The following is a 28000-nucleotide window of genomic DNA, read 5'->3' on the forward strand; positions in this document are numbered from 1 at the left end:
AACACCTTTGCCGACAGAGCTACGCCGGTGGCGAATAGTTCTTAATGAGAAAGATCAGAAGAAGAGAAACGAAACAGACAAGAAAAAAGTGAAAATTGTGAAAATGTGTTGTTCAATCACTAATAAATGAGTATTCAATAACTGTGCAGTAGACGGTCAATCACTAATAAGCGTGTGGTCAATAACTGTGCAGTAGACGGTCAATAACTGTAAAAGTGGACTTGTTGTGTTTATTTAATTTATCTTTGCATTAAAATTTTATTTTTTCTTTTGTTTATTGATTTTGATTTGTTTCTGAATCTTTACTTGACCCAATGCCTTTAAAATTCTCTCAATAAGTTACCACTGTTTTCCGCTATTTCATTGTTTTATTATTCATTAGCTCAAGTGGTCAATCACTATACAGTTTACCCTATATAAGTTCAGCATCTAACACACCAGCCATATTGGATACTTCTATACTAACAGAGAGTTAAATGATTTAACTGCATGAAATTGGGCAGTTAAATTAACATAGGTTTTAACAGCCTGTTAGTACTAACAGTAGTTAAAGAAATGCTTCAACTGTTAAGTTTACAGTTAAAATGGAATAACACACTGTTATAATTTAACAAAGGTTGAAGAAACCGGGCCTATATGTTTTCAGCACTCCTGGTTAGTCAGCACATTCGTTTTTACTAGACAGAATATTAACTAATTTTTAGGCAAATACGGAACTGGAATAATAGACACAGCAGAATAGCAACAAGCATTCCCAACAGTAAAAACTGCAGACAAGTTGCGATATGACTAGGAGTTAAATCGACTATAAATAAATAAAGCTACTTTCTATTTATACTTCGTGCAACGACAAGTTGGAAAACTTTTATAATGCATGCGTTATCGAGTGACAAAGTCGAAAGAGAATCCCTATAGACAGAGTACGTAGAATTCGTTAATATTAATACATCTGACAGTCTTAAAATAGATACATCAATAATCAATATACTTTGAATCTAGTCAGTTACGAAGGGTTTCCCCATGATATGCAATATTTACCCAATAAACTCGGTATTTTCCTAGAAAAATGCAGCATGATTGGCCTTTTACAGGCAATAAATCAACAGACTTACAAGTTATCTAATATACAAAATATCGCGTTCACAAAGGCTATTCCTCATCTCGTAATGTGTAATACATATTATCAGAGTTTACAGTGATGTGTTTAATTTCTTATCGCAAGAGGAAAGGAGTCATGGTACAGTCAACCCCAAGAGTTGCAGACACCATCTGCTACAAAAAAAAAATACTTATTAGCTCACACGATATCGACGTCACCAAAGAGTACAGACGCACAAACAATATGAAATGTATCATTTTCAGTTCTCCAGTTTAAAAAAAGCGTTTGTGATCTTCCAACCAGAAGGCCCGGGTTCAATAGCCGGCCAGGCCGTGACTGAATTTGTGGTAGACAAAACACACGTTGCAGAAGAGGATTTTTCGCGGCGTACTCTGCAGTAATTAAAAATAGAACAGGGTAAAGTCTTGGGAGTAGTACGGACAAATTTTAAATTATGGTTTATTTAACGATGCTCGCAACGGCAGAGGTTATATCAGCGTCGCCGGTGTGCAGGAATTTTGTCCCGCAGAGTTCTTTCACATGCCAGTAAATCTACTGACATGGGTCTGTCTCTTTAATACCATCGACCTGGGCCGGGATCGAATCCGCAACCTCGAGCACAGAAGGCCAACGCTATACCGATTACGCTACCGAGGCCGACCGTAGTATGGAATGGCGATGCTGATATAGAAGGGCTTATAATGATGGAACCTGGCTATCAGGGCAGAGGCAGATGACCCGCCTGTCAACGTCGGATTCTCAAGTGCCACCCAGACCACCTGTCGGACTGGGACAATCATTCATCACATACGAGAGAAGATCGAAAAGTAATGCATAACAACTTTTTATGGCAACGTATTTAATAGGTAAGGTAAAAAAAGGTAAAGGTATCCCCGTAACATGCCATGAAGGCACTTGGGGGGCATGGAGGTAGAGCCCCATGCTTTCCATGACCTCGGCACTAGAATGAGGTGGTGTGGTCGGCACCACGCTCTGACCGCCTTTTACCCCCGGAAAAGACCCGGTACTCAATTTTATAGGAGGCTGAGTGAACCTCGGGGCCGTTCTGAAAGTTTGGCAACGAGAAAAAATCTTGTCACCACCAGGGATCGAACCCCGGACCTTCCAGTCCGTAGCCAGCTGCTCTACCAACTGAGCTACCCGGCATTTAATAGGTAAGCAAAACGAAATAATTCAGGAAAAAGCTACAGGTTTTACCTATTTTTCAACACAGGAACCAAGTCTCTCGACACATTTCGTCCACATCTGTGGAGTAACGGTTAGCGCGTCTGGCCGCGAAACCAGGTGGCCCGGGTTCGAATACCGGTCGAGGCAAGTTACCTGGTTGAGGTGTTTTACGGAGTTTTCTCTCAACCCAATTTGAGCAAATGCTGGGTAACTTTCGGTGCTGGGTCCCGGACTCATTTCACCAGCATTATCAGTTATCTCAATTTCAAGTCACACAGAGTTTGTGTGCACTCGATGTGGGTCTCTGGCGTTCCGTCAGCCCACGCGAGTTGTGTGGATATAAAGGGAAAAATTGAGACGGTGTCGGGTGGAGTTCCCGGGTAGCTCAGTTGGCAGAGCGCTGGTACGTTCAACCAGAGGTCCCGGGATCGATACCCGGCCCCGGAACAATTTTTCCCTTGAAATTATTCAAATCTGCTTTACAGGAAGCTTTACCTGAAAGATTAGATTTGCATAATATATACGTCACTGTGTACGTTAACAGAAAACCACAATTTCAAGTCACACAGAGTTTGTGTGCACTCGATGTGGGTCTCTGGCGTTCCGTCAGCCCACTCGAGTTGTGTAGATAAAAAGGGAAAAATTGAGACGGTGTCGGGTGGAGTTCCCAGGTAGCTCAGTTGGCAGAGCGCTGGTACGTTCAACCAGAGGTCCCGGGATCGATACCTGGCCCCGGAACAATTTCTCCCTTGAAATTATTCAAATCTGCTTTACAGGAAGCTTTATCTGAAAGATTAGATTTGCAACTTAAGATGTTGATACAGCGTCATAAAATAACCTACTTCCCCTCCTCCTCAAACACATTTCGCTCATTGTGACACCAGATTCAGTACACCTCGTTCATAAAACTCCGTTTTCTGGGCGTATAACCACCTGCGCACGACTGATTTCACTTCTTCATCCGAACCAAAGCGTTGATCTCCTAGGAATTTTTTCATTGGTCCGAAGAGGTGAAACTCAAACGGTGCGAGGTCTGGGCTGTAGGGTGGATGACTGCCGCCTTAATGCCTCTGATATTGGGTGGAGTTGCAGCGGTCACTGGTCGGCCGGAACGTGCTTCGTCGGTAAGATTTACTAGGCTCTCTTCGAAGAACCTGCACCACCTGGAGATGTTGCTACGGTCCAGACAATCAGCACCATACACCTCCAACATTTCCCTCTGGATTTCAATCGGACTTTTTTGTTTTACTAAGAAAAAACCGACTACATCTCGCTGCTCTTCACAAGTAGACGATGCTAGCACACTTTCCATCTTTACTCAGTAGTTACCGCTCGTTCCGCCAGGGTGACACTAATCGAGCCATTCTCTGTAGTGCAAGATTCAAACTATCTGCCAACTTTGAACGTCCTAACCAAAATAGTATACCGTAAAGGAATTGTTGTGCGTTACTTTCCGATCCTTCCTAGCATATAGAGCGCACAATATGCCAATATAGAAGTGTAAAAATTCGTCTCGGGTTCGGCCAACCCAAGCCTACCGTATAAAGAATATTTCAAGCCGTACTTTGTGCGAATTGAAGGAACAACTTTGACGCTGAATGAAAGCCGTGGTTAAAATCGCGTCTGAAGCATTTTATTACTTAAGTTACGATAGTCTTATAGACTCTATTGTGTACAAAACATTTCCACGTAACCCACAGTGATTCCTGTTTTGGTGCTTTAAACCACACGCAATATTTTCTAATTGGTTATTTTACAACGATTTATGAACTGCTAAGGTTATCTAGCGTCTGAATGAGATGAAGGTGATAATGCAACGAAATGAATCCGGGGTCCAGCGCCGAGAGTTACCAAGCATTTGCTCTTAATAGTCTGAGGAAAAACCCCGGAAAAAACTCAGACAAATAACTTGTCCTAACCAGAATTTGAATCGGGCCCTCTCGTTTCACGGTTAGGCATGTTAACCGTTACTCCACAGCGGTAGACCAATCAGCAATATTAAGATGGGACTTGGTCGAGTTTCTCACCTATTCTATTAAGGGGGAAGGTACACCATGGGCCTGAAAAAATTTAGTGAAATTCATTGTTTTATATCTCAGCTTCTATAAAAGCTTAATGAACAAACCTTTTCAAGTTTAATATACATAGGCCTACATTACATTACATTACTATTCAGAATATTAAAATAGCTAATAATTACCAGTAAAAATAATATCAAATTTGCATAATTTTTTTACAACCGTAAATCATTTGCATAATAAATATACAATTAATTAAATATCTGCTTGATTCTTTTACTGAAATGTTTTAAAGACCTAGTTCAACAACATAAATCTAGGATCTTTTACCTACTCCTTCAAGAAATATTTTATTTCTTAATCGTTACCTTCAATATTAAATGTTTTAAAAATTTTATTAAGAAAAAAATATTTCCTGAAGTAATTAATAGGTAAAAGATCAGACTATGTTGTTGATGTAAGTCTTTAAAACATCCCAATAAAAGAATCATGCAGATATTCATTAATTAATTTATATTTTATTATGTACGGCTTTTATTCATTCATTCATGTAGTGTTCTGAAAACCCATCATTCTCCAGTCTTTCCTATTTTCTGCCTTCCTCTCTTTCTCCGCATATGATCCATATGCCTATATCTTAATGTCATCTATCATCTGATATCTTCTCCTGCCCTGAACTCTTTTCCAGTTCACCACTCCTTCCAGTGCATCCTTCAGTAGGCAGTTCCTTCTCAACCAGTGACCTTCTTTCTGATCAGTTTCAGCATCATTCTTTCTTCATCCACTCTTTCCAATACAGCTTCGTTTCTTACTCCGTCCATTTCACACGTTCCGTCCTTACGGTTTTTATTAGCCATTTAATATTCTGAAATGTTTTATAAAGTGTAATGTATGTATATTAAACATGGAAAATTTTGTTCATTTAGCTTTCATAGTACCGTAGCTGACCTTTAAAAAAAACAATTTCACTAAATTTTTGCAGGCCAATGGTATACCTTCCCCCTTAACAAAACGACTGCATTACAACGATAAAAATCATCACTTTCACACTAGATGCTCGCTAGGGTGAAATCTCGAAGAAATCACTCGCAGCGTAGGGTATATGGGATATAAATTCAAAGGTTTAGTCTATAGTTTCTTCGGAAGCGAGTGTATATGAGTCCACTCAACAGATATGAAGGGAATGTCAATTCAAATTTCATTATTCAGTTGGTAATGTGTATGAGTCCACTTTATGAAATATGAATGCGAGTGGTTTCTTTGAAAGTGTGTGTAGAGTTCACTCAACGGCAATAAATTACGCGTCCATTTAGCATAATTTGTTATTGTTTCCTACGAAAAGAGTATGCATGAGTCCACTCAGCGAATATAAATAGAGGGTCATTCTGGATTGTGTTATTTTAGTCCGTTATTTAACGACGCTGTATCAAGTACTAGATTATTTCGCATCTATAAATTGGTGATGGAGAGATGGTATTTGAAGAGATGACATCGAAGACTCGCCATGTGATTACCTGACATCCGTCTTACGGCTCGGGAAAACTTCGGAAAAACCCCAACCATGTGTTGCGGAAATAGAACTCATGTCCAAGCGCAGCTCCGAATCATTAAGCAAATGCGCTACCGCCTGAGCTACGCCGGTGGCTAGGTACCTTGGCAAATTGTATGAGAAGCCCGCTTAACGGAAATAAACGGAGTGTCCATTTAAATGCTTACTTGAAAGCGAGTGTATCAGATCCACACAATGGATATGAAGAGTCTCAAAATGTTTAATTATTTGGAAATGTGTGTAAGTCCACATAATGAAAACAAATGAAATGTTCATTCAAGATGTTCGAGGTTTCTTTGGAAACGAGTGTGAGAGTCCACTATATGGATATGAATGGAGTGGTTTCTTTTGGAAGAGAATGTAAATGTTAATGTTATGTTTTATTTAACGACACTCGCAACTGCAGAGGTTATATCAGCGTCGCCGGATGTGCCGGAATTTTGTTCCGCAGGAGTTATTTTACATGCCAGTAAATCTACTGACATGAGCCTGTCGCATTTAAGCACACTTAAATGCCAGCGACCTGGCTCGGGATCGAACCCTCAACCTTGGGCATAGAAGACCAGCGCTATACCAACTCGCCAACCAGGTCGACAAGAATGTAAATGAGTCTACTCCACGGATATCAATGAAACGATTTACTCGAAAGGTAGACAGTTAGTTACGCAAAGTGAAATAATTGTATTGCGATTATTAAAAATGTATAAACAAAAATATATAGAGTTATTGCATCTCAACTTCATAATGTTAATTTTGTTTCCCCTTGTCTTTTGGTTGCTCCTACTTGTACAACATACTATATACTGTATATTGCTGCAGGTAGCACACGAAAGAATCCAAGATCGTTCACACACTATTTCTTACACATCCCTGTTATAACCCTAAACTGTCTTATGTTGTTCTGTGTTGTATCACTAATGGTGCTACTTGTAAATATCTAGTGCCCGTTAAAAACCCATAATAAATTAAGGGTTCAGAATTATAGTGGTCCAAGCGCCATTTACTAAAACTGTAGAAAACAAGGGTTAAAATGAGGTTATTACTATAATTCAATGGAAACATATAGCAAGTAATATAAAGTATATTTACTTACTTACTGGCTTTTAAGGAACCCGGAGGTTCATTGCCGCCCTCACATAAGCCCGCCATTGGTCCCTATCCTGAGCAAGATTAATCCATTCTCTATCATCATATCCCACCTCCCTCAAATCCATTTTAATATAATCTTCCCATCTACGTCTCGGCCTCCCTAAATGTCTTTTTTCCCTCCGGCCTTCCAACTAACACTCTATATGCATTTCTGGATTCGCCCATACGTGCTACATGCTCTGCCCATCTCGTCTGGATTTAATGTTCCTAATTATGTCAGGTGAAGAATACAATGCGTCCAGTTCTGTATTGTGTAACTTTCTCCATTCTCCTACAAATTAAAACTAACTGATATGTCAATCTTCATTAAACTATGATATTCACTTAAATTTAATCCTTGCTTTCTCCGTTTTTAATAAATGGCGCTTGGCCCACTATGTCTCTGAATCCTTCAAATAAGAATGGAATGGACTAAAGAGCAAAATTCTTTGAAGGTACTTCACGATGACCACCCTTCAGACTGCTACTAATGAATCAGTAGGTAAATTTTTGTTGCTGTCTTCACGAACTCCCCTCGATGAATGGCACATAGTGCACCCCCCTGTTTCATTGAATCATTTCGTACAAAAAACTGAATACTGTAATCAATAAGGCAACGTGTGTACCATAAAACATGAGTCATTGTAGCCATAAAAGCAACACCTGAACATGACAGGAAGACGAGGGGATAGATAGGCTCTATCCCGAGAACGAATAATACTTCAGTGTCTGTCGGAGATCCGTAAGTGGAAGCGCGATAAGATACCTTCCTCACAAAACAAGACAAGAACGAAGAACGTTTATAATTTATTTCATAGCGTCTGATGTACAGCATACTGTGGGACTGACGTACAGTATATCCATCCACATTAAGCACAATGTTAGAAGTGTGGTTTTGAAATATGAGCTTTATAAATGAAAGAAAATATTATAATGATTTGTTTCATAAACTAGGCTACTATAAAAGAAATGCGAGAACGTCAATATCTTACTAACGAATAGCAGCTCTAAAGAATGGTATTATTGTTTGTTATTTTACGACGCTTCATCAACTGCTGTGATTATCTAACGTCTGAATGAGATGAAGGTGATAATGTCAGCGAAATGAGTCCGAGGCATAGGCGGAGAGAGAACCGTTTCCTTGGGGAGACAAAGCAAAAAACCATAGAATCCCCATATAACGGGGTTATGTGGGACATCATTTACCTCCTCTCCCCGTTATAGCTTGACCGTGGTACATAATATCGGAATATGATCATTTAATGAAGGTATTTTCGGGAACATGTTCCTTATAGTGTTACATCCATATCCGCGATGTTTCGGACCGAGTTGTATAGGGCGTGAAATGTAGGTCAACTACAAATTATAATAGGGCATAACTTAAAAAAGTCCCTCTTTTTTTCTCTCATACAGAAACATATGCATGCATCAATAAAACTACGTAACAGTGCTAACAGAAACTTTTTTTATATTAAGCTTACCTTCCTGAAGATATCATATGAAATGTAAATTCTAATTATTTTATTTAATCTCGTCTTTAAGTTTACACATTATACCGACATCACTTTTTTTCCTGCATTGTTGTGCAGTATGTTATTCATACATCTCCAAGTGGCGGCCTAAAACCTGCAGACTTTTAACACATGAGTATTGGCTATTACAAAAGAAACATTACAGTGCTTCCATTTCTCAAATAAGGTATAGAAATTATTATACATTCAGAAACTTAAAATAAATATTATAGTCCAGACACATGATCTGAAGACATTGATTCATAAATTTAAGCACAGAAACTTACTCAGAAACAAAAGCAAAATTGATCTCTTGAATTCAATATTTTCTAACGTTAACAGAAAAAAAAGTTTAGACAAGTTTGGGGGGGGGGGGCAGTGTCCCTCCATGCCTCCCCCATAATTCCGCCTATGGTCCGAGGTCCAGGGCCGAAAGTTACCTAGCATTTGCTCTTAATGAGTTGAGGGAAAACTCCGGGAAAACCCTCAATCAAAAAAGTTATCCCAACCAGGATTTGAACCCGGGCCCGCTCATTTCAAGGTCAGGTATGCTAACCGTTACTCTACAGCGGTGGACAAGAAGGATATTATTGAATATTTATTAATTACAAGTGTCTTTCACCCAGTAGTAGTTACAGGAAAAATGAAGATATTTAAAGACAAGACATACAGACGAAAAAAAAACTAAAGACAAAAATACTAAAGCAATACGGAGTATAAACATGAACAAAACAAGTCAACGACAGCAAGAAACAGAACAAGAGAATATAAAATTTAAAACCTATAAAAAGATACAAAAGCTTGTAAAAAGAGAGAGTAGTTAAAAGATGAAAAAAAATACGTGTAACTAAACAGGAGTAGAAGTTGTAAGGTAGGCTTAATGCCACGAGATGTCTTCATTTACCGATAAATTTACCTACTGCAGATCTTAGGGGGAAATCAGAACCTCGAATGATATTTAAACGACTATTTTGCGAATAAAATAATGAATACATTATTAAATAAGTTGAGTTATTAAATTTACTACTAAGATTTATTTCAAATCATCCGTCCTCAAGTGAGGTTGACCACTGGGATCCGGAATTAACAAACATAAAAGATAAAGGGAAATGAAACGAGCAAAATAATGATTTGATTTGTACATTAAAACAAAAATTTACGTGTTAACATATAGATGACAGTGTAGAATTTGAAGAGAGCCCTTAAGAATTTCCATTACAATCTTCTGAAACTCATAAAAGGGAATTTGAAAGGATTTAAGGATATTACATGTAAATTTTGGTAAACAACCCCTCGCTCCAAATAGTAAGCCTGTAACATCCCAGTTGTAAAGCGAAATGTCATTTTTCCCTGAGGTATGGAAGACAAGGTACATATTTAGCTCGCTTGTCATCATTTATCTACAGTGCTTGATTCGTGTCTCGTTCAAAGCAAATCGTAGGGTCTAAGACCATCGCTTTCTGGGTTCTTCTATTGATGGCAATTATATCGATTCTTCTATGAGAATCATCTTCAGACACATACTGAATCTCCTCATGTACTTCCCATCCTCTGTTTCTTAGCAGGCTGGCAATTGCTGTACGGGCACGATGGTGTCTGTTGTTACGCAGTAGTTCTCCCTTCTTACAGAACCCCAGTACATGGCCAAGTGTTTTAGTGTTACGTTTTTGGCTGCCATGGCCTACTACATATTTTTAAAAAGTGAAAATGTTTATTTACAATAATGACCAAAGTCGTCTAGTTGCTCGGCTTTTGTTTACGTTAACTGGCAATCTGTTACCAGCTCGCGAATTACAGACACGACGAAAACTCTATGATTAATCTCAAAATATAATAAAATTACAATATTTTCTGTATATATTTCGTAAAATGAGCAACTAAAAACGAGGCATTCCCCATTAAATTCGAATAGAAGGCGTCTACTAGGCGTCACTAGAAAAAATTAATTTGTTTGTAAACAATGAATGTATCAGATTTCACAGTTAAACAAATGACGTACTTTCGCAGCTGACCTAAATTTCAGTCCTCAAATTTCTGTGCTATTTTAAGCCCCTCTCAGAAATACTTTCCTCTATTAAGAAGAAAGTTCAATTACTACAGCAAGGCCAACGGCCTTCCAGCAGTTTACACAAGCCAGCTGTCACTTGCTACGGAGTAATGCCTCGAATATACGGCCTATTATATTATGTTATGAACCCGAGTAAGCTGCATAATTTGTAAATAAAACTCTGAAGTTATTGCAGAACTACGATAATATGTCTTAATTGTGAACGAATCCATCAAAACGCCTTGCTGGTTTTTAATGCATCTTATTACGTCACTACGTTATAATATAAACGGAACGTATTTATTATGATAAGTAGGCGGAGAATTCCTATGTACTTAAATATTTCTTTTTGCACGTAATAAAACACAATTAACAAACGATGAAAGAGTAATGGAATGGAGAAAAATTCTCTCCGGCGCCGGGATTTGAACCCGGGTTTTCAGCTCTACGTGCTGATGCTTTATCCACTAAGCCACACCGGATACCCACCACGGCATCGGACAGAATCGTCGTATGATGACGCAGAATATCTGCATGGAAATGTACTTCGGTACATTAAAATAATATATATATAATTAACAAAGTTAAAAATTCCTAATGTGATATTCCATTAATGTACTTAGTAAGCAGTGCTGTCATGAAGGCCATACGTGGCCATACATGGTATGGGAACCTACACTTTAATCGTATGGGGAAAAGAAAATTTTGTCTGTACGGAGCCATACGGCATACCTATGGGTGCCCAAGTTTTGTACGCGGAGATCTCTACAGATCTTAGATCATCTCTTGTTGTTCCTAATGTAGTTTGATGTTCATAAACAAAAATTGTTCACCTCTGCAGCGCTGGAATCCAGCATTATATAAAATAATAGTTGAAAAACAAGAAGTGCTGCAAATATACACTCCAAGATTCATCGAGACTAGTGTGCATCTACGGTGGTGCTACATGGTGTATTCTTTAAATCAAGTTTTACAATTAAAATGTAAAGCAAAACAATTTCTTTACTTCTTCCTTAATATTAAAAAATCATTAAATGACAGTCGGAAAGATAGAAAGAAGAGGGTAATAGTAATATACGTTACAAGAGCGGTATGTTGAAGTTTTCATGTTCGAGGAAAAGTTTGAAAAAGCGAAACGTAGTTGAGCTTTTTTAATTTCCGAGAATTGAAAGAAAACATACCGCTCGTGTATCGTATATTATTTTGTGCGAAGATCGTTTATTACATACCTGAAAGAGGAATTTCTAATTAGTTGCAATGAAATCTCCATCTTGGTTTCTGTTCAATGACGGCAAATTTGCAAAACAAAAATATCTGTCTTCAACATTGTTGCTTTAAAATGTTTTCTGTGTTTACTATACTTCAGCAGGCCGTGATATACATCTGTCTTTTTTTCCCCCAGTCTATAAATGCGAACTTAAAACAAACGGCTTCCTTAATGTTACATGCATCACGAATGCAGTAACTTTAGTGGAGTTGTAGAGTTTACTTAATTTTTGCAAATATTTAAAAACAATAATTAACAGTGCAATTTAGGTGAAATTGCAGTGGTAAGTTTCCAATTTATAATTATTACTATATTGAACGTCTCTAAAAATAATATGTTAAAAGCCTAAAGCAGTAAAATCAATATGTCACTTAAGCGGTAAGAAGAGGGAAATTGTTATGTGTGTTAGGTTAGGAATACTGAATGTGGAATGACTTACCGCGGATTGGTTTTGTGCGGAAACCAAACAAATACGCACGATCTCGCACAAAATATATTTCAATGGAAAAAACAAGGGTGGGGGCGTATGACCAAGAGAAAAATTACCAGACAGCACTGATAGTAAGGCTTGTGTCTTGGTTCATAGTTTAAGAAGAAATAAAGCTTATGTGTTGGTTCATAGTTTAAGAAGAAAATCTATTAACATGACTATCAGTGTTGATAAGGTAAAAGAACCGAACTTCTGCGAAACCCGTACCGTAATATGTAAACAAATCAGAATTAAAAGGTTTGTTTACGGCACATGACCAGTTGAAAAAAAATTGATAAACAGTGCAGAATTTAATTAAAAGTTTCTTTCATAAACGCTAATGAAAAGTGTTCGCGAACAAGTCAAAACAAATAATAAACATGTAATTTAATAAACATCGAAATACATACGCTAAAATTATTTATTATCAAAGTTAATATACAAAGTCAAACAAAAACTTCTATTTTGGATGCACCCTTATATAAATCATGGCCAAACTTTCGGAAACGGGAGTTTGGAACCAAGTGTACGCTAAAAATCACGATGGAATTGAAGCCCAACTTTATGACTGGAAGAAAAATATAATCATTATCGTCCATGTCAAAGGTGGCAAAGATTGGATTTTTCGATTCGTTTCAATTCCCACTCGTGTTCAGAATTGACACACTTGACATTCACAAATCATCACTTAGAACAAAAAGAACAAACACAACAGATGCACATTATAGATCTACAAATATGGACAAATGACGGACAATTTTTAGGTGACAGAAAATTATAGATAATGGATTTATATGAACATTTACTTTTAGCCTTAAGTTAAAAAAAAGTTCATGTTTAATATGCCAGTTGTTCCCAAGCATGAGTGATCTCGCGGGGTGGTTATCCACCGCACAATACCAGCCCTTGTGTTGGAAAAAATTCTATAACTTATTAAAAAAACTCGCAACAAGCTCAAGTATGGCTACATGTAGGTATGTCCACAAAATGAGTGCAGATTTTTCGTGTGGTGGTACGGAACATAGAGTATTTTAATACAATTAACCTTGAGTCGAAGATGCATTGGTATGTGTGTAGACGCATATTACACAATACAAGACACTTGAGTCTGCAGTGCAGTTAATTGTATGATAAGCTAGACAGGGCTTTCCTCAACAAAAGATTTCCAGGTCGGTGGATTGGTCGAGGTGGACCCGTTCCATGGCCACCGAGGTCTCCAGATCTTACACCGCTGGATTTCTTTCTGTGGGGACACATGGAGTCACTTATCTACGAGACACCGGTGAACACAGGAGAGCTTGTAGCGAGGATCATGGCAACGGGAGCGGAAATTAGGGAGCAGCCAGGTATGCTACGTATATTTCATCAGTCCGTGGCGAAACGCGCGGAGCAGTGCAACCAAGTCAGTGGCCGAAATTTCCAACAGTTGATGTAAAACAACATGTAATAAGTTAGGTCTGATTTCTTACAATTAACATAATAAACAACAACTTGTATTCAACAATTTGCAATGCATTTTCACCGTTTACACCCATAACAATGCATTTCCGACCCAAGGTTCATTGTATTAAAATACTCGTATGGATGTTCCCTACCACCACACGAAAAATCTGTACTCATTTTGTGGACGCCCTGTGTAGGTGCGGTACACATTTCCAGCATATCGGAATACCTTGAATCTTATTTCTTACAATACTGTTGTGGGCTTTACAATCAAACTGGTGTATTAATGATAATTAAATAACTTTTGTTCCTTTAATTAATGTAGTTTATTTTAATTAATTAAAACCAGAACATTATCACAAATCCTTACAAAAAAAAACACGATCGTCCTGAGAAATATAGTAACTGTTTTAATTATTCTCAAATATGGAAGACTAAGCTATAGTCACCGGAAATAAATTTTGCACACGAAGAAAATACAATTCATAAGTCACAATGTAATGCATGTGAAATAGAAGAACTTACGGACTAAAAATTAAAATAAATAAATAAGTAAAACCAAATAATGGGGAATACAAATGTTTGAACGCCAATTCCATATTAAGGTAAAACCTAATTTGTGTATGTATGGTAACGTTAGTGTTTTTTTTTTCTGGCGGAACGCCTTTTTGTTGTATTTTTCATCATGGAATCAAGAAATGTGTTCATATTTTTTCTTTGAACTACGCTTAGGCCATAGAAGTCTTAAAAGTTGGGCGAAAAGGAGGTTAAAAATGACAAAATTCCCGTGCACTGGATAGTAACCATCTCCCAGCATTATAATATATTCTACACAGAGTTACACCACCTTTTTCTCTACAAGAAAAGCATTGGTAAACGCTATAAAAGTAGGCCTACGTATTTTTACACTTAAAACTGAAATCACATAAAATAGTTTTTATAGAATATCAGAGTTCAAGATGAGACGAACTAGGCTTAGAACGGGCCAACAACATTATTTTAATTAGTTTTGTGGCTTGCGTTTGAAGTAAAGGATTACAAAATATGTACCGGTACAACAGGCCTACATTAATCGGATCATCAGCTTCTATTCTGTCACTAAACCGGATTTTCCTCTCACATGATAGTGTTCCCAGATGAGGAAACTATAATCCATCAAAACTCTGTCCTGTGAATACCATTGAAACTTGTACACATATAATGTAACTGTATTTCAAAACAGAATTTAAGTTAGATTTACATTTTGTGAAAATGTTCATTATGAAAGTATCTTCATGTAGTATAATAAGGTACCTACTTCCCCCCATTTAATTAGGCCTAAATTCACAAACATCACACACAAAAATATTCCCTCAGAAGAAAATGTCCTATCCAGAAACAACTTTCATTGTAGAAACTATATAGGCTTAGTAACAATCGAAACATCTATGTACGTACAAGTTCTAAAGAAATGATTAGGCCTACTTCATTTAAATGAATGTACCTCTAAATATACATAAACGCAATGCACATTTAACTCAAATACAGCTTAATTTCTTCCACTCATTGAAAGTTAGGTTAATAGAACGACTTAATCTAATATTGATTTCTACTGAAATTAAAATTAATTTGGCATACTTTAATAACTCAATATGATCCTTTTAAAGAGCGTAAAAGAGGGAAAGATTAAAATTTAATTTACGGTCTTTTAACACATGACTTCACATGGATTAGTAAATTACACAATCTGAATATTTGTAATTAACAATTATGTGTACCTCAAAATACTCCTGCATATTAGAAAAACACACATTAAAGCAATAAAAGCAAGCCTGAACCCAAGATATTTAATCAGTAATTCAATAAACCTTCATACTAAAATAGAATAGTTTTCCCGATACCCGATAAATTGTCATCCCTCCCCACTGGCCCTGCCCTTCCTAATAACAAAGCAGCCTGGCAGGCGATCCGCCTTGACGGGAAACTTTCGTTCTTACCTGCTATCACCGTATCGCTGAGGTTGTACTTCCCTCCCGTGTTCGGAAAATCTTTCAGCTTTCTTCCAGTTAACTTTAACTCGCCACTTAAATGCGCTTCTTCCAGTAATCGTTCTAAAGACCGTGTAAGTTGATTTTGTAAGTGACCGCTCATCTTCGCAGCAACCATCGCCATGTTATAACTCTCATCCTTCTAACGCAAAGATTTGTGGGTAGTTTTTACGTCACGATAGGGAGGGCACACCTACAGCGTCGTCTGCTAGCGCACGTAAACAGTTGCACGTGCTTATCCTGCATAAAACCGATTGTTGTTTACATTATTATATTGCTATTATAATTCTTCGTGTGCAATTTACCCGCTAAAAACAATCAATACATATGAAGCTTCGGATAAATAACGAGCAGGAAATACGTAAAATTCTATTTATCATATCTTTAATAATAATTTATAATTAATTTTAGTATAAATAATAATTCAATGGCATAGAAACCGACAAAACATGTTTTTTAGAAGAATTACAATACCTATTTGCCAGATATAGAAGTATAACAAAATGCCGTTAAACAAAGTATGTCTATAATTTTGTAGTAGGCCTATGTACCTTTAAGTGATTGTGTGATTTCAAATTAGCATAATAATAATAATAATAAAAAAAAAATTTAACGTTTAATGAACGTCGTAACCAGTGCAAGGAAATTAAGCAACATTCACTGCTCAAGCTACTACTAATATTTTTAATGTACTCGTAATACACAATATTATATACGATGATATTCAAACTTCATTTATTTTCCTAATAATGACAAGTTACGGGTTGCTATGAAGCAAGATGCACGTAGAGTATTATAGAAATGGTAACGAACATTTTTCTCGAATGGGTGTCCACTTAACACTCTTCCTTAAAATATGCCACGCAACAGGAAGTTAATAGAAGAGTATTCAACGCTTGCCAAGGAAAACAGCAGCTGCACTTCGTAGATTATTGTCTTGCTAAACTTGTTCAGACAACATAGCAAATTAAGCTAACACATAACTATACAGAGAACATCATCACTCCAACAAAGACGAGCTGATCTCGCCAATCTCTCTGCAGTCATAAGAAACAACTTAAGAGAGAGGAGAAGAAAAGAGTATAGAAAATAAATAATAGATAATACTGCAAAACACTTTTACTTTCATTTTATTACTTTGCAACATGTAAAATATTTACATCTGTACAATGCACACAAATCACTTACTCACTTTCCAGGGGTTAGAGGGGAATGAAAACATTACACAAAAAGCAAAACAATACAAAAGTAACCCTTCTGTATTTCAGCATATAGGTACTGCAGATCTGCATTGAAACAGACACTTGCAAATTTTTATGACGAAGCATAAACCTATTTTGCAGTAATACGCCAACTAATCCGATTCTGATTGAAATTATATAATTTTTCAAGACTCCTGTTAAGTCACCAAAACGAGGAGTGCAGAATCACATTCAAGGGGACACATTAAGAATTACATTCAAGGGGTGACATAAATAATGAGCGAGAAATTCAATATTATCGAGAGCTGAAAATTATTACTAATGAAGTAAGGACAAAGTAAACAGTTTGTAACAAAGAACTTTACAACTTCACATGATATATGACAGAGAAGGAGTGAGGAAAGTTTCTGATTTGTTCCATATTTACAGAGTTTTCAGCTTGTTAGATACAGAGACAGATGAAGGCATCTGATATTTCTATGGGCCAGAAACTGAATTCAATGCAGCTATTCTATACTCCTAGACAGATTTTATATCTGGGTATCAAACCATACATAAAATGTGCATTGCTTGTAGCCCGTAGTGATGCGAGAACAAATGAATGAGGTGTATAAACAATTGAATGCTCTTTCATATTTAAGTATAAAAATATAAGGGTACCATTTGAAATTTCAAAGTGTGGGTGGCTGGGGGATGGTGAAATATAAAATGCAATTAAGCCTGGTTTCAGACTTCCCCCTTAATATCTAAATTGACGTGTTTTTTGTTTAAATTGAATTAAATTTAAATAATTAGTTATTTAGACTGGGAAGTTTTGAAATGAAAGCCCTGTATGTATGAGACTGTACAAACAATCAATCAATCAATCAATCAATCAATCAATCAATCAATCTTCTTAATGTATCCAGCTGTTTGCTGACAATATAAAGTCCACTATAGTCCACTGTAGTCTATTCAGTTGTTTTTCACAAGAAATGAGGGGTATTTTGATCGGTGTTCATTATAGATGCCTGTTGCTAGTAGCCAGAGTTGGGGTGTAGTCAATATATACTGCAGGGCTGTGCCTTCTGCAACTGGTATTGATGATTTTAATTTACTTCTTTTGTGGTTTATGGATGGACAGTATAGAAGAATGTGTTCCAGATCTTCATCATGATTATTACACCACAGACAAGTAGGATTATCAGAAATGTGAAATCGGTATAGGTACAATTGGGTGACAATGTGACCTGTTCTGCCTCTTGTTAAAAATGTCTGAACATGTCTGGCCAAGTTTTTGTACATTTTCAGGTCATTTGGTTTCTTTTGTACAGACTGTAAAATTTTTCCTTTGTCAGAAGAGAGCCAATTGTTGATCCATAGGCTTGTAAAATGAGCCTTTACTGAAGCAGAAGCACTGGATAGAGATATCACTTGAAGAGGTCTTGGTTGCAAATATGTTGCCTGTTTTGCAATATTATCGACTTTCTCGTTTCCAGGTATACCACAATGACTAGGTATCCATTGAAATGTTATTTCCTTTTGGAGTTCTTTTAGTTTACTTAGTTGTTTATGAATTGGAATAATTCTATGTGCATATAGGTTTGGGACATATTTAATTATATTAAATATAGCCCCCTTGGAGTCGGTAAGTATGCAAATAGATTTTTCAGAAATTTGAGTAACACACTGAAGAGCAGCATCAATAGCTAGCAATTCAGTGTCAAGACTGGAGGAGGATGAACTTGGTATGAAATAACTTTCTTGATATTTTGGAATATAATACCCTGCTCCTGATGTCCCATTATTAGGATTTAGAGATCCATTTGTATAAATTTGAAGGTGATCCTTATATGTACTGCAGAGAAGTTCCATGGCATCTAACTTAAGAATGTATGGAGGATCATTTTTGGAATGATTTCCTGGAATTTGTATGCTATGTTCTGGAATCACCCATTTCCATGGAGGAATTTCGTTCACAACCGGGGTTTTAGCAATGAGTGTGTCTGTGATATAGATTGGTATTTCTTCTTTTTTATTTTATAGAAATTACACAGGATATCATCTGACAGTTTGAAGAATATCTGAGATCTGGATGAGGCTTGCACAAACAAGAAACTCTGTTATTATGGAGCTTCCAAGCAGAAACACTACACATATTTTTTCAAGTAATTCCCACCTGGAAAGCATCAATCTTGATCCACTCACACAGCCATTTATCACATACTAAAGTTCGCCCATATCACTGAAGAGTTGTCATGCCACAAAGTCTAAGAAGTGTTCAATCTTTGGCATTTACCCTATCTGCGCACTACGTCAGAAGCACTAATTTTTCTTCTTCTTCTGCTGCTGTGTGATGCCTTGGCTCTCCTGGTACTCTCGGATGAGTGCTTCCTGCACATTGGGCAGCGCTGGTGAGTACCTGCTGTACTCCATGCTGAACTCTCCCTTGCCTTGTGTCACTGACCGTAAGTCTGAGGCATAGCCAAACATCTCATTTAGGGGTACCTGTACCACAAGAAACACATCACTGAATTAACACAAATCAGAAAGTGGAGTTATATTACATATAAACTTGCATCTTAATACTATGAGGACTGGGACTTTCAAACTATAGTCGGACCATCGGATCTGTGCCCCCGGTAAGATATGCGAACTGAACCCTAATTCCTTCTCAGCCTCGGTAATTCATTTATCTCCCTGCATTCCTATCTCTCTCTTTTCTAGTTCTCTCCCTTTCTGTCCCCCACTATTCACAATTTTGGCCTTCTTGCGGGACAGTTTACAATATTTGCACTTGCAGTCCAGTGTTGTCAACTCAACATGAATACTATAGCACGGAGTGGCGAAAGAAATATTATTAAGTTCCATCGACCGGGTATACTTAACACAAGGAGGGTAATTTTACACATTTCTAGAAAAATGTTTAGAAGGCAGCACATTACAGAAAATGTGTAGCAATTCCGTGGAACTGATTCTATGTGACAACAGCACATATGTGTAGTAGACTGAAGTGTGTGCCATTATTAAAGCTGTTATACATCATTTTTCTAGAAATGTGTAAAGTTACCCCCCTTGTGTAAAGTATACCCGATCGACGGTAAGTACGTAATAGCATTTTGCGATGAAGAGAAACAAACAGGTCAATATCTGTTTTCTATAAATCAGGCAACGAAACGAGCAACTGATATCACAGGTGAGGCTTATTTTATTTCAATTAATTACATATTAAAATTACTTACTTAACTAATACTAATAATACAACATTTTATGTAATTTATATAGACAGGTCAGAACTCCTAATAAAGAAAATCAGGAGAGAGGGAGTCTGTGCAGGAGATGAAAAGCTAGAATCACCAGAGAAGAACAGACCAAGGGAACTTTTAATTACTGTAGATGATATGAACCGATGTATTTTAAGAAGAAAGATACAAGAATATTATACCGTTCACAAAGAAGTTTCAACATTGAAGAAATTACTGAAGCTTACGAGAGAAGTAATAATTTCCAAGGTTGGAGAGAAAAACTACGGAAAGTGATTCGAGACATGGGATTTAGTTTAAAAAATGTAGAAATACAAGATGTATTTTGATTGAAAGAAATAATATTGTAGCATGGAGGACCAGTTATTTATGACACCGTCTGACAGAAGTTTGGCAACATCCCTATTCGGCAAGGTTCGTGGCCTGCTGTTTAATGTGGTGGGAGGAAAGCGGGTGGAATGGAGTGAGTACAGGCGTTAACTTTTCCAAGAACGACGACAGCGCTGAAGGGGCACAGATCCGATGGTCTGACAATACCTACAACGACCAGCACTGGTCATTTTGATCAGAACATTTTATCGTCAATTTTTCTCTTATTAGAGACAATAAGTGAAAAATATTTCCAATCACCTTTCTTTGCGTTCATCACTATTCTGATTGTGTCAACTTACTTCGGCATATATTGTGAACCATCCTTCCACGCCATCCGTTCCAGTTATGATACCGTGACGCCTGTTCAACTGCCCCAGCACTGTCCCCTGGAATTCTAATGGTGCTACTACTTCCACAGCCATGATGGGTTCAAGGATCTGCCACATACCTCGCTCAAATACTGTAACAAAATATGAAGTCGGTTTTAATATAAATTTAAGTTCATTGTATAAAGACACGATCTCTTATGTTAGAGACAAAATGTTCGAATAATAAAAGAAAAAAAGGGATACATTCCTGCCTTACTCCAGACTTCGCAGGGAATGGATTGAGGATTTTTCCTCCATGTACAATTCTATTTGTGTAATTGTTGTACATTTCTTTAGTAACATTTGAGGGGCTCACAACCAAAGTGGACCAAGTCCATCAGTGGTCAGTTTGTGGATTAATACAATCTCGGATGAAGAAAACTTAGATTTATTCATTGCCATAACAAACCAAGTCCATAACTCATTTGTTACTCCACAGAGGACAGCATTTCCTATGGAAGGTGAAGGTTGCTAAGCGTGAGCCAGGAACTTTAAGACTCAATTTCTCAAAATTATTCCAGAAGGACTTGGTCCACTCTGGTTGTGAACCCCTCATTTAAACAAATATAAAATTCTCTAATTTCTAGGTAGGATTGGTATGTACGAAATTATTCTTTACATGTGAACCTAATACTAAAGCAATGGTTATTGAGGGATTCAGAAAGAGGCAAACCAATATAATCTACAATATGTAAACTGATATACCTATACTTACTTACAAATGGCTTTTAAGGAACCTGAAGGTTCATTGCCGCCCTCACATAAGCCCGCCATCGGTCCCTATCCTGTGCAAGATTAATCCAGTCTCTATCATCATATCCCACCTCCCTCAAATCCATTTTAATATTATCCTCCCATCTACGTCTCGTCCTCCCCAAAGGTCTTTTTCCCTCCGGTCTCCCAACTAACACTCTATATGCATTTCTGGATTCGCCCATACGTGCTACATGCCCTGCCCATCTCAAACGTCTGGATTTAATATTTCTAATTATGTCAGGTGAAGAATACAATGCGTTGTGTAACTTTCTCCATTCTCCTGTAACTTCATCCCGCTTAGCCCCAAATATTTTCCTAAGCACCTTATTCTCAAACACCCTTAACCTATGTTCCTGATATACCTATACAGTAACTATTTCCAGTGGCGAAGTTCTTAGAGGCTCAAAGTCTTAAACTACTAAAACAATTTGAGTTGTTATACCTAGTAACAGGAGGCCTATAAGTTCGTAATATCGATGTATCATAACACTGGTTTCACTCCAATCCTTACATAAGTTAAGTTCACTGTTGGCAATTATTCCAGGATGGAGAGTTCAGTGAGAGAGGTTTGTGGCAAAAGCCTCTAAAGGCATGGCTACGACCTTGACTCGCAAGACTGAGGGGGAACTGGGGAGGGAGTATCAATTTGCTACATCACTGTACAAAAAGCGGTTAACTTCAATAACAATATGTGGTGCTCTATTGGTGTACTGTGATTGCGCTGACCAGCAACTTGAGTTGGGAAAAACAGTAGTTGAGACTGAAATTGGAACAATTTGCACTCTATAGCACGCACCTTCTTTCACAGCTCCCTGAGCAGCTAGCATGAAGGCCAGCTCGCTTGAGTCCACAATGTGGTGAGCACCATCAAGGAGCCGGAATCTCACACCCGACAGCTTGTGACCAGACAACAGACCTGCAACATGTCAAGTGTTTATTGCTCAGCAACAATCAACAGATAAAACTCACAACGATGTAGTAGAATTCAGCTGGCTGCCTTAGGAGTTGCGGCGCTCAATTCGAAAAATTATTTGAGGCCCCCATGTTCACAGACAAGGTCTGCAGAATCTATACCAGTAAACACAGTTTATGTCTTTATTATAGAAAGAAATGAATCAAGGTATGCATTTAGAATGTGTATGCGATTTAGTGCAAAGTAAGCGTACAAGAAAACAATGATTAGGTTTATCTTTTTATAGTCCAAATAGCTAGAAAATCGTATGTTTTATTAACCGTGCAATGATTTAACATCGCTATCTGTGCTCCATATGCAACTTCGTCTCTCCACAGGCTAAATTAAAGCCACCTACCATAGTTGGTGTTGGTTACTCTTAGGATAAGAGGTGTAAGAATGATCAAGCTAGCGGTGAAATAGTCGCACGCACCCTACTTCCTGGTGACATAATTGAAGGGTTCAGAGCCATAGTGGGCCAAGCGTCATGTATTAAAAACGGAGAAAGCAAGGGTTAAAGTTAAGTGAATACCATAATTTAATGAAGACTGACATATCATTTAGTTTGAATGTGTATACTTTATATGTTTTTGCGGGATATCAGCCGAGTTAAAATTTTGGAATGTTCCAAGCTTTCAACTGCTATCTCTGCAGCCATTTTCAGGGAAGTAGTTCTAGACAGAAAGTCGTAGGTTATATAGATGTTAGGCTATCTCAAGTGATACGGAATTGGTTGGCGGAGCGGCCAATCCGGGTTTGGGAATTATCATTCCTCGTAAGGTCTGCCCCTCCCGGGATTCTTGAGTGAAGTTTGGCGGGCGACGAGTCCTGATCCGCTGGCTGGAATCGGTTGCTGTCCCCGGTCCGTGATCTTCGTGACCTTGATTGTAAGAAGGCCAAAGCTGGTCCAAGGCCGGTGTCCATGCCTGACTGAGCTGCAGTCCACCGTCTCTGTTAAAGTTGTTTTTCTCCAGCTTAATCTCTATGGCCTCCTTGATTGTACGATCCCAGTAGTGGCTTGATTTGTTAATGACCTTGGTGTGGTCTGTCTAGACACTACTTCCCTGAAGATGGCTGCAGAGATAGCTTGGAACATTCCAAAATTTTAACTCGGCTGATATCCCGCGAAAACATATTAGCGAACCAACGCCGAGAAAGCCTCAAATCATACATGTATACTTTATATTACTTGCTATATGTTTCCATTGAATTATGGTGATAACTTCATTTTATCCCTTGTTTTCTATGATTTTAGTAAATGGCGCTTGGCCCACTATGGTTCTGAATCCTTCAATTTATGTAGGTCTACGACTTAAATTTAAAATCGTTTCTATTCTCTATAAAACTACAATATTATGATGTTAGGCGTACATTGCAATAATATTTTATTTTGTTTATTTGATATGATTGAAGTGGATTATCCACGTACAGGGCCCCCCTTAGACATGGGGCCCGATTGGGATAAATCGGCACAATCAGCTTAAAACCAGCCCTGTCCATGACACATTGGGCATATTTACTGATCATCTCTTAGACTGTATGATAGTGAGGTATGAATGATTAACTCTCAAGTCTTCAAAATTAATATAGCTTGACCAGTTCAGTAACCGAGAAAATTCAAACAGAAGTGATACTAACAGTGAAACACAAAGTTGTCACTAGAAAATACAAGGAAGTATGGATTGTTTGTTACAAATTAAAAAAAAAAAAAAAAACGATCCCGTACCTACAGACATTAATATGTGCAAATCTTCACTGAAATGACAGAAAATGTCTCGTACAAACCTTTCTGTGACATGATTCTGAATCCTCTTTCAACTCCAGGCACGAACTGTTTTGGTACGTTTGTACCCACAGTCTCATCTGAGAATTCCAATACCGTATTCTGCGTAGGTGGCAATGGCTGAAATAAAACAAGGAAGATACCGGTATCATAAAAATGCAACTTGCTCATGAATCAATTTATGTTGCACATAGCCCAATCAAACATTTTTTTCTTCAAATTTTTGTCATCAATTATTTGTGTTTCTTCTCATGGGTTTCTAATTTTAAATGTATCACTGAAATTATTTACTTCACTTTTCTTCCTAACATCTGATGAATTGAAGACATTATTACAAAAACAACCCTTGTCAAAATTCCTATTTTTCAAGAGAACAATAAAAATAAATAGAACAACACATGTCAGCTGTTTCCATACAACTGGTGTTTATCCCTGTGGCTATTGCACCTGACATGTGTCATTTTTGGAGTCTATAAACATTTGAAATAGTAGCAAATGTGTCCTTAACTCAATTTCATTAAGAGTGATTGGAGGTGTTTTTGTAATAATGTCTTCAATTGTTCTAGAAGTCCATTTTTGAGCAGAATATTTCATTTAGTGTGTGTTAGAAGGATACTTCTTTCATGTTGTACTTCCATAAAGAGGATCAAAAAGTTTTGAAAAAATATAGGGGAAAGTACACTTCGTAAAAAGGTCCTGGGTTTGGGTTGTTCAGTACCCAGTCAAGAGCCCCTATTCAGAAAACAAACAACATCCACAGTGGTACTTTTGGGTTATACACGATTCACATATTTGGTCACAGGCCATAATGAACACAAAATTGAACTGAAATATGAGGGGGGGAGGGGGAGGGGAAAGGAACTTAAAACCTGCAAACACAGAACCCAGATCCCTATTTACTACATATGTTTCTATTTCCTAGTTTCACCTCTTATTTTCTGGCTTCCATTCTTAATCCTCTGACAGTACACACATTATTAGACTATATTAAAAATTTAAAATGCTGTCAACACAATAAATTGCAACATCACTTAAGGAGAATGGCTTCACATAGAAATCCATGCAAGCTCTTAAAATTTAATTATAGTTTTATAACAAACCATGAAAAAAACAATTACATACAAGGCTTAGAAAACGAGGAAGGATTTATTTCTTTCCACAATTCTTGAATACAGACAAGTATTGAAGTTACTGATAACAATTATTATTATGACAATGACGACTTTACACAAATTTTTGTTCTCTGAAGTAGATATCCTCTATGATTTTTTTAAGTTGGTTATTTAACGACGCTGTATCAACTACTAGGTTATTTAGCATCGATGAGATTGGTGATAGCGAGATGGTCTTTGGCGAGATGAGGCCAAAGATTCGCCATAGATTACCTGGCATTCACCTTACGGTTGGGAAAAACCTCGGAAAAAACCCAACCAGGTAATCAGCCCAAGCGGGGATCAAACCTGCACCTGAACGCAACTTCAGACCGGCAGACAAGTGCCTTAACCGACTGAGCTACGCTGGTGGCCCCTCTATGGTGACTTTGGTGTAATAAATGAATTAAAACAAATTTTAGTACTAGTCAGGTAGCTAGTGGCTTACCTCCATGATCCCTGTGACTCTGGCATATTGGCCAGCACCTCCTGATTGCTTCTTATGCAGGTAATCAAATTCACAGGGTCCCACGAGAGTTTCACGGAATGCCACTTTAGGTTTCCCAAGCTGAACAGGACAGCTGTACTCCCTCTCCATTCTCTGAAATAAATAACACAAGTTAAAGTTCACACAAAGGACTTAATCAAGGCTACAGTCTTTGACCAATATTATTTAACATATATTACGTGTTTAACTGAAATAGCTGTACAGGGTGGACGTGAAATAATCCTACAGGTTTTCGGAACAAATAGCTCATGTTGTATGTAACAAAAAAGTATAATACCATATTGATGGAAACTTCATAGTTTTCTCAGAAAAAATGCTTTTTCCTAAATGTTTTATTTATTGCAAGTAGGATCATGATTTTTTGTCCATATCAATAGAAAATCTAATAAACAAGACAGTTCTCGTGTAAATTTAATTTAAAACCACTAATTTCAAGCCACTGAATGACGCGACCAGCTTGCAAAATTATAGCCAGAGAGGGAGGTGGGAGATAGTTCACCTAGAGAGACAGACCTGAATTCGTTGACCTATTACATCTACATTACAAGAAGAAATAGGAGTATGTTAGCGGCGATGTTGCTAGACTGCTGAAACTTCAAACTTATAGTCCCATCGCTTTAATTTCCAGCAGCCAATCATGTTGCAGGTCAGCTACATTTACACATGTGCGTCTTGTGATTTGCTGATGAAGGTGTTATTCATTTCTTAAGGCTCGATAAATACTTAATATAATCGTCGGCCATTTTGGCTCTTTTGTTGGCGTTCGCAGAAAGCACACGAAGACGTTGTTTGCCGTTCAATTATTTGCTGAATTACAGTGCGTTTGATTTATTATCATAGGAGCTACGAAATGATAATGTTTAACAGTGTGGCAAATAGATTCCTCGTATGGTAGCTCGGCAACGAAAGAACAAAAATGGCGAACGATACTACCTTCCTAGACTTTATAGAGCCTTCACTTCCTAAGACGTAAGCAAAGAGGAGGAGTCACGCCAGGAATAACAGCGTCGCGACTATAATTTTCTAATTAACCATACATTTAATCACAAAACGCAATATAGGTTTTTTATTCATTTAAGTGTACCCTATCGTCCCTTTCAATCTGCAAGGATTATTTCACTTCCACCCTGTATAATGGTGTAAAGAAGTGGGTCAAGAAACGTATCTGGGGAATGAAAATTATTTGAGGATCATCATATTTGCCAGCGTTTAAGATGCACTTCTTTTTTATACACATTTTTTAAGGAAAAAACTTTATCAATGATATATGTATGTATCTAATGCCTACCCTCTTCACTTTACGTGAATCGGGTTCCGCATATTGCGGATAGATGGCAGGACTGTGACCCATTTTCTAGTTGCACACCACTTCGGCATGTCATGCTGTACATGATGTGTATCTGTGGAGAGTTATGTCGTGTATTAGGGTGAGTGTATGTGTAAGTGTTCATGTAAGTGTAGTGCAGGGAATGGGTGCAGATGACGAAGGGAGAAAGGGAATCCCAGTGTTGGCATGTATCTTCTCCTGTCGAATAGCACCAAGGGGGCCGCCAGGCTTAACGTCACCATTCGATGAACAAATCACTATCAACAGTGACATATGCCTTCTCTTCATAAGCACTGCGGAGAGATTTGGGATTTAACTCAGGCATATTGGTACACAACCTAGTGATTAGAAGTTGTGCACTGCTACCTCTCCCCACCTCTCCTCGTCCTGAGGTAGAAATTTTACATGAAACTTTCTGATTCGGCCGGGGATCGAATCTGGGCTGGCTAGTCTGGAGGCAGATGCATTCCCATAGAGCTAACTTGGCAGACAACTTTATCAATGAATGTTATAAAGAATTTACAGTATTCAAATATAAAGTAATACGTAGGCTTACTTTCATCAAACACCTAATTTAATTAGAAAAGAATATC

General features: G+C 37.6%; 2 protein-coding genes across 3 annotated transcripts in view; both read right to left on the bottom strand.

The window, feature by feature from the left end:
- The window catches only part of Lrch (Leucine-rich-repeats and calponin homology domain protein), a 328792-nt gene extending 312916 nt beyond the window's left edge, over window positions 1-15876 (bottom strand). For both annotated transcript variants that reach the window (XM_069836132.1, XM_069836131.1), the window contains exon 1: window positions 15696-15876. In XM_069836132.1, the coding sequence (XP_069692233.1) occupies window positions 15696-15870 (175 nt within the window). In that variant the 5' untranslated portion in view covers window positions 15871-15876. The remainder of the gene's footprint in view (window positions 1-15695) is intronic.
- Window positions 15877-16850: 974 nt separating this feature from the next.
- Window positions 16851-28000, bottom strand: part of mEFG1 (mitochondrial translation elongation factor G 1) — a 30958-nt gene continuing 19808 nt past the window's right edge. The window contains exons 10-14 of the mRNA XM_069836129.1: window positions 26021-26173; window positions 24424-24541; window positions 22483-22602; window positions 20862-21022; window positions 16851-19435 (exon numbers count right to left, since the gene is read on the bottom strand). Of these exons, the coding sequence (XP_069692230.1) occupies window positions 19253-19435; window positions 20862-21022; window positions 22483-22602; window positions 24424-24541; window positions 26021-26173 (735 nt within the window). The 3' untranslated portion in view covers window positions 16851-19252. The remainder of the gene's footprint in view (window positions 19436-20861; window positions 21023-22482; window positions 22603-24423; window positions 24542-26020; window positions 26174-28000) is intronic.

This window comes from Periplaneta americana, chromosome 9, assembly GCF_040183065.1.
Source record: "Periplaneta americana isolate PAMFEO1 chromosome 9, P.americana_PAMFEO1_priV1, whole genome shotgun sequence".
NCBI classification, from domain to species: domain Eukaryota; kingdom Metazoa; phylum Arthropoda; class Insecta; order Blattodea; family Blattidae; genus Periplaneta; species Periplaneta americana.